This window comes from Olea europaea, chromosome 4 (genome assembly GCF_002742605.1).
Source record: "Olea europaea var. sylvestris chromosome 4, O_europaea_v1, whole genome shotgun sequence".
Taxonomy (NCBI): Eukaryota; Viridiplantae; Streptophyta; class Magnoliopsida; order Lamiales; family Oleaceae; genus Olea; species Olea europaea.
In genome coordinates this window covers 12,272,639-12,283,336 of record NC_036240.1, presented here as the reverse complement: position 1 = coordinate 12,283,336, position 10,698 = coordinate 12,272,639, and the positions used below count along the sequence as shown (strand labels likewise).

The following is a 10,698-nucleotide window of genomic DNA, read 5'->3' as shown; positions in this document are numbered from 1 at the left end:
TAATCTCCACTATGACTAAATTGCACTTTAAAAATATAGCCACTAGGAGATACTCTGAACTTGGAATTGAACGCATAGAAAAATAGGGACAAGAAGTAATTGAGGGCAGGGGTCGTGCTCAACATACCAATAATATTTTATGGCTACTATACGAGGGAATATATTAATATTTGGTGAATATTCCATGCACAATCAATTATTTAACATAAAAAAAATATTTGAAGGCTTGAAATTAAACCACTCATTGTATATTGCGAGCATTTCAAATAAGACTAAGAATAATTATTACACGACTTTTAATAATTTAATCAGTAGAATTTAAATAGATATTTTATAGATAAGAAATAATTTCATCAGGATTTATACCTAGGAAATAAAGAACTTCATATTTCTCAAGTAATTTTTATTTGTCACACAATTGATCCTAATCTTCCAAGCTGCCTGAGAAACAAAGAATCCAAATAAATAGTGTAAAAGCAAATATAGAAGTAAAGTAGAAGAAGTAAAATAGGGATCGAGAACACATACATACCTGCCTTATCTAACAAATCGGAAATATCAAGCTTTGGTGCAATTACTGGCCATGGACTCAATTTTCTCATCATACGGCAATTTTCAATGATCAAGTCCTCCAATAAAGGGAACTCAAGTTCACAGTTCTGAGAGCAAAACATTTGAATACTTGAAAGATTCCTGAGTAGTAGACGGTCCAACTTAGGAAACACAACTCTAGTTTTCATTGCTTCAACTATTTGGATCTCTGAAGTGCCTTTTTCTTCTTTTCCAACAATCGCTTTAATTGATTCACAATTTGAAACCTCTAGAATGTTCAGAGCCACAAGAGAATAGGCCATTGAAGGTGAGAATAGGTACTTTAAGATACCACAACCTTTAACAACAATTGATGTCAAATTCTCAAAGACACGATGATCTTTTGGAATTGTTAGACATTCAAAGTCAAACAGCACTTCCAGTGACTTACAGTCTTTTACATCAAGTCTTTTAAGATTTTGTAATGATTTACTCGAATTCTCTGCCCTCATGTTCACTAACTTTACTATATACTGCAATCCCCAAATGCGTAGCTTCTCCATGTTAGGCAATGTAACCTGTGAAATTCACTTAATGGTGTAAGCCATGACGCTAACATCATAATTCTTTATCTCGTATATAATAATTAATACTTTTCTGTACTAGTTTTTGTTCGAGTCAATTGTAACAAACATTTTTTTTTTTTGATTTATAATAAATGGCAGACTAATATTTTTGTTCTAATGTTAATAAATTGTTCTTTATAAAATAATTGGAGAAATTTTCATAATTTGTCTGATTCTTCGATTTACATGCACGGACTCGAAAACAAATATGGCAATATGCTCACGGAGAAAAGGAAGGATTTATACCTGGTTGAACAAAGTTCGAATAATGCCATCGTTGTTTGATTCAGATCTGAAGCTTTTAAAATTGCTTAAATCATTAAGCACGAGGCGTTTTAGTTTTGGGAACTCAAGCATATCGATAACTCCATTTCGTTTTGCATCCATTGCAACAACTTGTGTGAAGTGATGGAGGTTTGATGGAGTGTTTGCATCCATGACAATGTTTCTTGTCTCTGAAGTGTTTTCTTCTTCTTCTCTTCCAATGATTTCTTCCAGTGCTTTGCAATAATTAATTGATAAATATTCTAGGGCCACAAGTGAGTTAACTATAGAATGCGAAAATAAGTATCTTAAGCTCTCACAACGAAAAACATGGAGTTTTGTTAAATTTTGGAAGACGCAAATTCCTTTTGGAACCATCCTTGTAATGTTCACCAATTTTGGTAGTTTGATCAGCTCCAATTTTTTTAATCGACCAAGCATATTAATTTCTGCATTGTCATTAGTGCCCTTCATACCCTCAAAGTCAAACAATACTTGAAATGCTTCACAACAGATCACGCGAAGATATTCAAGACTTTGCAGTGACTGAATTGAATCAAATTCTGCAATGGCCAGAAATTCATCAAAAACATCACCTGAATAATTGTTAGTTTACGCAGAGATGTTGTTTGCATTTCCTTACCAATTAGCTTTACTATACAATCCAATCGAATAACATCTATACACTCCATGTTAGGAAAGTTGACCTGCGAAGTTCAATTAGTCGTAGTCAGCCAAAATTTATCCATTATGCTATCTATATTACTGGATTGCGGAAAGCTATGTCATTCTAGAGAAACTGTATCTATTCATTTGTATTACAAGACATATTCATTGTGCTGTTGACTAAATCATCACAATAGAAATAGATCTGAATTTCTCCTTTCATTATTACCTAATTATACCTCGAAATTTTAGCTCCAAAATCTACGTGTGTCTTTTTGTTTCTAAGTTTATATGGAAAATGATAGGAAAATCCCCAAGATTTCCTATTGTCTCAATTCATGATTAATACAACAGTTCTACAATAAATTTTTGTAATTTGTATGTAGTTGATTGAAATCATGAAAGCCATAATTATTAGCTGAAAATAAAAGACAATCTATAAGTTAGTTTTGTGCATGAGGTGCTATATCCGTATTGTTTCTCATAAATTTAGCCCATGTTTAGTTCAATTAAAAAGTTGATTAAAATCTAAGTCAAATTTAGTAAATACTTTTAACCACATTCCATGAGACCTACAAGTTATCAACCATACATTTATTAACTTTTATTTTAGTGGATAAGCTTTGGACGGTTGAAATTGAACCACTCCATTAAGTGGTTGAAATTGAACCATGATCAGATTTTCAAAGTTGTGGGCCTTTCAAAAGGAATCTTTTATAGATCTGCCTTATCAAAGAGATTTTTTTGTATGATTAATTAATTTTACATATCTACAGCAAATGTCTCTTAGTCAACTTTTCATACGGTAGATCTAGAAAATACTGTGGCTACTTTTAGAGTCATTTAACGAATTTTCTTTTTCCTTTTTCTTTTCTTTTTGGCTTAGACAACACATTAATTATTTATCTAGTTAATTTTCAATTAATAATTATTTGTAATAGATTATTTAAATGATTACAATTTAGACCAAATAATAGTCTTAACCGGTGGGGTCTTGGTTTGTCCATTCAATTAATTAATTTCCACTTGGAGAAAGAAAATGGATTGTTGATTACCTAGACACATTCTTCTAAAAGGGTAATTGGCGCAAAACGTCCATACCTTTCAACTTCATTGTGTAAAACGTCCTCACCTTACATTGGAATGGGGAGTGAAGAAGAAACACAAAAGTTTCATTGTGGTTTAATCCTTGTTGTCGACGAAGAAGGATAATAGACAAGTACTTCATATGCACATCTCTCTTCTTTAATCTTATCTAATATATTTCACGATGTGATAACTAGTATACTAAATTAGATTGTATTAAATTGACAAATCCCAAAAGATTGTCCCAATTCAAGACAATGGTGACTTGGGAGGTTGAATTATGTTCATAGGCTTATCTTATAGTTTGGCTTTTACTAAAAAAATTGGGGGCACTTTTGTCATTAATGCACCATGCCAAACACAAAAAGAGTTGGGGTTTAAATGACTATTATTATGTTAGTGAAAAAAAATCAAATGTCATAATTAAGGACATACTTGGACAAAACAACATGATGCATAAGTTTTTTTTTAAGTAAACAATTTTTGTATTAGTCAAAGTTGAAAATTTAAATAAGTTTTTATGTAAAAAGTAGGTTATCTAAAGATACTTGAAATAAATAATTATTTAAAGGTAATTATCAATTTTGAATTAGACTACACGATAAATTGAATATAATCAACATTATAAACTTATCGTTACTTTTATGTCCTGAACAATCCGCGTGTGATAATGGTCAAAACAAGAGTCGTGATTTAGCGTATTCGTTAACATTTTAGCGTAGTCGTGATTTGTAAATCGTGTTGTACCTAAAAACAGTAGTAACAGCTTAAAAGATAATGAATCAAAGATTCAAAATCCAATTGATTGTAACAAATTGCTTTTGAAAGCGCGTCTAGTTTTGACAATTACTAGTGGATGTTGGGTGAGTTTCAAGTTTAACTATTTATGTTGACAGCCTAACTTGGCACTTAGGCGCCACCGTATTTGATTGCAATAAATCACTTGATCACGTGCATGTGCATATATAATTGATTCATAAATGTTTGTAAATCATGAATCTGATTTGCATGTGACGGAGTAGGTTAAAGACCACAAAACATAAATTTATATAGTCTTTATGTCTGCAACACGCATTCTCATACATAAACCTAGTCTATTTTAATTAAATAGTCAGGACTCGTTTGGTATAACTTTTGAAAAGTCAAAATGAATTTTTGAGATCCAGAAGTTATTTTCTGACCCGTTTAATTAATTTTATGAAAGCGCTTCTTTTAATTCGAAGGCTTTTAGAGTAAAATAGGCAAATGCGACTTCATCTAAAAGTACTTTTGAGATAAAACTCTCTTTGAAAAATTATTTTTCAAACGAAAATAAAGTTGACTTCCTCTAAAAACTCTCTACCAGAAAGTAAAAAGCAAAGTCATGTCAAATGAGTCTTAATATATGCACAGTTTTCATTGGTAGCGACGAGATTTGAGACCCAAATATTATGTTTTGATGATTTTTAACAATTTAAACTTTTAGATGAAACGATTTAACATCAAACGAATAGAAAAGAACTTTTAGACGCCTACATAACACGAAAGACAACACAAATTTTTCTTTGAAAAGTAATCATCGTTGATTCACTTAATAAGCACGTTTGTCTTAACTATTGAAACTTTAATGTGAATTTGTCTTTTAACTATTGAAACTTTAATGTGAAGATGCCCTAGCGTGACAAGGGTCCATATTTTCGGCCTCATTTTGGGGCCTAATATAACCCTTTTTCTACCTATAAAAAATAAAAAATAAAAATACACTCGAGTATCAGCAGGAATCTTGCAAAAGGACATCAATACTTTTGAACAATAGCCGTAATCATGGGTCCATCGTTCCCCAATTTTAGGTTTCATAATAATCTACAATAAATTTTGATTGTCATGATCAAATAAAGACAAATCACAAATCAAAGTTCAAATTTCATCTAGATAAATCTGCAAGTAGTACAACATGTACACATATTGTTAAGTTAAAATGTAAACATAGTAACATTGCAAATAACTAATACAACTAAAAAGTCAATTAAAATTAATTTTTTGATCGTTATTTTACTATTACAATCGTCATTTTTAAATTTTTCTCTCACAAGTAAGATCCATTTTATCTCCAACGATAAAAAAATCAATTAACAAAATCTCTACTAAACAAGTACTAAGCTACTTGTACATATTTGTTTTCACATTTGTTAACAGATGTGGTGGTGAAATGCATTTGGTCCTTGATTTGAATAAGTAAATTCAATTCAAGAGCCAAGATACATGCCAATTCAGGATCTATCAAAACAATATGTGAAAATAAATATAGAAGTAGCATGATTTTGTTAAAATTTGGTGTCCATCTTAAAAAAGTCAACATTGTTAAGAGGAGTATGTGAGATTTTTATCCCTTGACATGCCCTTGTAAGATGGTAGCTCGTTTGAGCAGACCAATCTTACAATCCGTTGCTCATTAATTGAGACTTATAATCGGATCGAATCGCTTGTTGGAGCTTAATGAGCTCCGATACCATGTTAAAACTTGGGGTCCATCTTAATAAGATCAACATTTTTAAGTGGAGAAACCCAATATCTTTATAAATTGGTATTTATTTCGGTATTAAATCGATATAGGATAACACATCCCTTAATAGGCCTACTCAAGATAGTTGCTCATTTGAACAGACCAATCTTGAAATTCATGGGGTGGCTCTGATACTATGTTAGCACTTGGGGTCCATCTTAATAAAGTCAACCTTGTTAAGTAGAGAAGTCCATGATCTTTTTAAGTTGATCAATATTTCGATATTAAACCGATTTGGAATTTTTATCCCTTAACATATTCTTGCAAATATGCCATCAAAATTGTGATGCTTGGAGGATTATTGTCGAGTTTTTTATCATATGAGTAGAAATAGAGGAAAAAGTGACTCGCGGTCGAGAAAGAAAGAGATTTTTATATAGTTAAACGTACCAAGCACAAGCAATTGGACAAAAATTCAAGGTTATGCTTCGCATTACTTTTATAGCTCATTGTATATGCCAGTAACTAGAAGTTGATTATTAGTTAATGAAAGTTAAAATTTTACAGCCATACAGATTGAAAAAAGTGTTGTATTTGTGATAAAGCAATATACGTGAAATGTCTTTTTTAAATTTACACTCTTACACAGTCACGCGGCTCTCCCAATTCCATAGGCAAAAAGACCTACCTTAACCCAAATCTTTCCCCAGATTTCCTCCACATCTCCGCATGTTTTTCCGATTTCCAATCACACTTTCCAATTTCCAACAGAAGCACAAGTGTTATTTAAGAATCGTTTGAATAATGGTTGATTTGTAAAAACAAATTTATAAAGTTTGCAAAAATTAAAAGAACACGAGACAAAGCGATATGTTTTTATCCTAAAATAGGGCCCGGATGTTCAGTCGTTAGACTTAGTCACCCATTGAACATCTACCACGAGATTGTGCTGAAGATCCACTAATATCAACCAAGACTTAGTACAAATGTTCGAAGAAATCGAAGATTTTTTCAGTATTTCTCTAGCCTCTCTATTTACAAGATCTATAACCTACACACGTTACAATCTCAAAGATTGCACTAAGCACTCATTGATTCACAAAGAAAAAGAGATTGCACTTCACAAAGAATGATTACAGAACTTTTCAAGTAAAAACTCTAGCACTCAGAAGACGAAGACGAAAGACCCCAGAAGTCTCGCTCACACTAGGTCAAAGAAAATGCGTGACCAAGTATATAAATGTCCAGCCCAAAGGTCATGATCCAAGGGTCAAGATGTTGCCACGTTGACGGCAAATATTAACCCTTAAAGAGAGGCATAAGGTGCTATTTCAAGAAGCACGATTTTACTAAATCTTGCAGTTTATCAAAATAGAACCAGCCCAATTGGACGGTCCAATTGGCCAAGAATGATAGTGAGGCAGCCCAAAAACTTTAATAGCCTCCACCTTGCTGAATTAATTCTTGGCCTCTATTAAATTGGAGAGTTATCTCATGGTTTCATTTGCTCTCACAACCTATAAAAAGAAAAAGGATTAAGTCGGTGCAATTCTGCAAATAATAATGCTTAGATTTTCAAAATATCACTTCTTTTCAAGTGATGTTCAAAATCTTCAAGCAGTTCTTGAATTTATTTAAAGGCAGTACCTTAGTTCCCAGATCAGAAGGATTGAATTCTGTAGGAATTTTTACCAACTTGATCAGATCTTTTTCAACGAGATTTCGTACAAAATGAAATTTTCTATCTACATGTTTGGTCCTATCATGATATACTGAATTTTTACTAAGGTGAATTGCACTTTGATTATCTGTATAAATAACAACAGAATCATTTTGAAAACCAATTTCATTCAATAGACCTTTTAACCAGACACTTTCTTTTACTGCATCACAGGCAGCAATATATTTAGCTTCAGTTGAAGACAATGCAACTAATTTTTGAAGCTGAGACTTCCAGCTGATGCAACCATCACACAAAGTAAAGATGTAAGCAAAAGTATACCTTCTTTTATCTAAATCACCAACAAAGTCAGAGTTTGTATACCCCTTTAATATTATCCCCTTATTACTTCTTTTGAACATTAAACCTAAATCACATGAACCTTTTAAGTATTTCAACATCCATCTCATTGTTTCAACATCCATTTCATAGCAAGTCAATGAGTTTCACCAGGATTGGCCATAAATCTACTCAAGATACTAATACTATGGGCTAAATCAGGTCTTGTGCAGACCATAAGATACATAATGGAACCTACTGCATTAGCATACGATACCTTTTCTATTCTTTTAAATTCATCATCAGTTTTAGGTGATTGCTCACTGGACAATTTAAAACGATTTGCAATAGGAAGTGAAACAGGTTTACATTCAAGCATAGACAATTTTTCAAGAATCTTTTTCACACAATAACCTTGTTTTAACATTAATATGCAATTATTTCTATCCCTTTCTATCTTCATTCCTAAAATTCTCCTAGTTTGTCCTAAATCTTTCATTTCAAATTCAGATTTTAACTTTGCTTTAACAGAGTCAATTTCAGTTCTATCATAACAAGCAAGTAACATATCATCTACATATAATAGCAGATAAATGGATTCAGACCCACCTAAACCTTATAGAAGAGACAAGAATCATAATTGCTTTTCATAAAACCTAAAGTCCATACAAAAGAATTAAATTCCAAATATCATTGCCTGAGGGCTTGTTTAAGCCCATATATGTTCTTCACGACATTTTTTCCTTCATTTAATGTAATAATTTAAAGTATTTTCACACCCATTTTCCAGTTACTGTTACTATGTGGACTACGTAGAAGGCGGGAAGAAGGGTTCAGTTGGGTGAGGACGATTTTACCCCTGTTGACCAGCAAGAAATTGAGTCCCTCTCTTTAATTAACGGCAGAAGTGACGGGAGTTGGACGGAAGGACTTTCGTCGCAATGAAAGGTTGATTTGAGGGCAAAAATGTCAAAAAATGAAAGGTGAGGACGTTTTACACAATGAAGTTGAAAGGTAGGGACGTTTTGCGCCAATTACCCCTTCTAAAATGCACGCATATGTTTCGCATAAATTTGCATATGCTCTATGTTTTTTCGAAACACATTGCGTATAGAATATGCGTGGGATAATGTGGTCAACACATTTCGTTAACTGCATACACATGCTTAAAATTCAAATTGGCACACATTTGTGTAAAAAATTGTATCAAAATTAGCCTAACAAAGTCCAACCCTTTTTTATAATTTAAATAAAAGGTAAATTGAGCCAACAAACATCAATTAATCCAAATCTATAAGGACTATTAAAAAAAAAAACAAACAAAATTTTCGTATAATTAAAAGTATCTAAAAAGAATCCCATCCACCTCCTTCGAATTTCCTCTAATTTTACTGGCAAGTGGTGCTAGTGATTCACAATCTTGAATTGTTGATTATTGTAATTTTGAGGAAGATGTTGATAATGATATCTCATCATCTACAGGAAGTAATAGAAATTCTTGATTTGGAATGAAGGAGCCAAATAAAGATGATTTTGCATTGAATAATACGAAAAATGACTTGAATAAGGAAGATGAGATTAAATTGAAATCAATAAAGAATTAGATATGATATATGATTTTTTAAAGTTGGTATTTGTGTCTAATCTAATAACAAGAATTGATTGCCACATAATTATAGTATTTATGATTTTGAGTAATTTTTTTTTGTTAAAAATATTTATAAAGTTCAAATAATGCATTATTTTATTTATTTATGAGTTTAGAACATTTAAAAAATATTAAAAATTAAAAAAAAAAGTGTAATTATTTATTCATGCTTGTAATGCTTGATGCTCAACAATAATGAATTGCCACGCATTATGCATTTCAACATCTTGATCATTTGTTTTCATAATTTAATGTGAAAATGAATTGTAGTCTTACTCAAAAATTATATCAAAGTGGCTGAGTTTATCTGTTAGTATCATTAGTGCATTCCTCCATGTCAGGTAGGAAAATGCAGGCAATCTAAACCAGCCACGTGGTGCATTTAGACGTCAAAATTGACCAGTATTAGCTCCACCCGGTCCACTTTGGAAAACAATTTTTCATTGCATGTTCGGTAGAGCCTATTTTTGTCTACCACTTCCAAGAAAAAAAATCATTTTTAATCACATTTTTATAATAAATTATTTTATATGTAAATCCAAAATTTTTTCAATCACATTTTCTAAAAAAATTACTATTCCAAAAATTATTTTTCCGAAAAAACCTTTTGTAATAGACATCAAACAGGGCGTGTATAGAGAGGACTAAATAGGAAATCAAGACTAGTTTACAATGTGTAATACTGCATAACAAATATGTCCAAAGACGAAACAAGTTCAATACCAAAAGAAGATCAAACTCTAACATCTACTCATTCCATCCTTTCTAAGGCAGTCCGACTATACCCTCTTACCCCATGATCCCCATCAAGCCCTTAAAGTTTGTTTATCGTTAGCATAAGTACCCTCGCACAAAATTTAATCCAGCATTATTAGAATTGAAGTAGTAGGGAACAGAAAATAATTGAATACATCAGATATGGGTAGGCTAAAGAGAACCTAATGGTTTTCTGAATGTAATATAGCATCAGATGACAAAAGGGGCTTCGTTTAATAGCAAATTTTTTCAAAACTGATACTAGAGAAGGAAAAAAAAAAAAAAAAAACTTCTTAAGGTTTTTTGTTCAATTTTGTGGCAAATGACAACAATGCCTTTGTCATTCTTAGACCCAATGTTTAACTGGTCCTCGGCGCTCCTGCTAAAAGTTTGCGAGAGAGGGAGTACCTTGGTTTCTCATTTCCTCCTGTGCACGCTTCATTTCCTCCGTATCTGTGCAGCATATAAAACAGGAACAATGTTGTTCTGAGTGATTCATATCCTCTTTGAATCCTCATTGACAAAAACAAAGAATGATTCAGAGTTCGGTCAATGTCCCCCACAGCCTATACCAGATGTTAGTATTCCCAGTGTGGACACTAGTAACCATAACTTTTTTACAATTTAGTGTCAAAAAGAG

The 10,698-nt window shown here is 32.1% G+C and overlaps 2 protein-coding genes across 4 annotated transcripts in view; both read right to left on the bottom strand.

Moving 5' to 3' along the window:
* Positions 1–312: 312 nt before the first annotated feature.
* On the bottom strand, positions 313–1,820 carry LOC111393655. Its single transcript, XM_023019303.1, has 3 exons — positions 1,404–1,820; positions 533–1,109; positions 313–441 (listed from the first exon to the last, which is right to left on the bottom strand). Exons 1-3 carry the CDS (start codon positions 1,797–1,799, stop codon positions 425–427), a joined length of 990 nt encoding a protein of 329 aa, XP_022875071.1. The 5' UTR covers positions 1,800–1,820; the 3' UTR covers positions 313–424.
* An 8,328-nt stretch (positions 1,821–10,148) lies between these two features.
* LOC111393654 (ER membrane protein complex subunit 7 homolog) overlaps positions 10,149–10,698 on the bottom strand; it is a 3,843-nt gene continuing 3,293 nt past the window's right edge. For all 3 annotated transcript variants that reach the window (XM_023019300.1, XM_023019301.1, XM_023019302.1), the window contains exon 6: positions 10,149–10,511. In XM_023019300.1, coding sequence (XP_022875068.1) covers positions 10,441–10,511 — 71 coding nt within the window. In that variant the 3' untranslated portion in view covers positions 10,149–10,440. The remainder of the gene's footprint in view (positions 10,512–10,698) is intronic.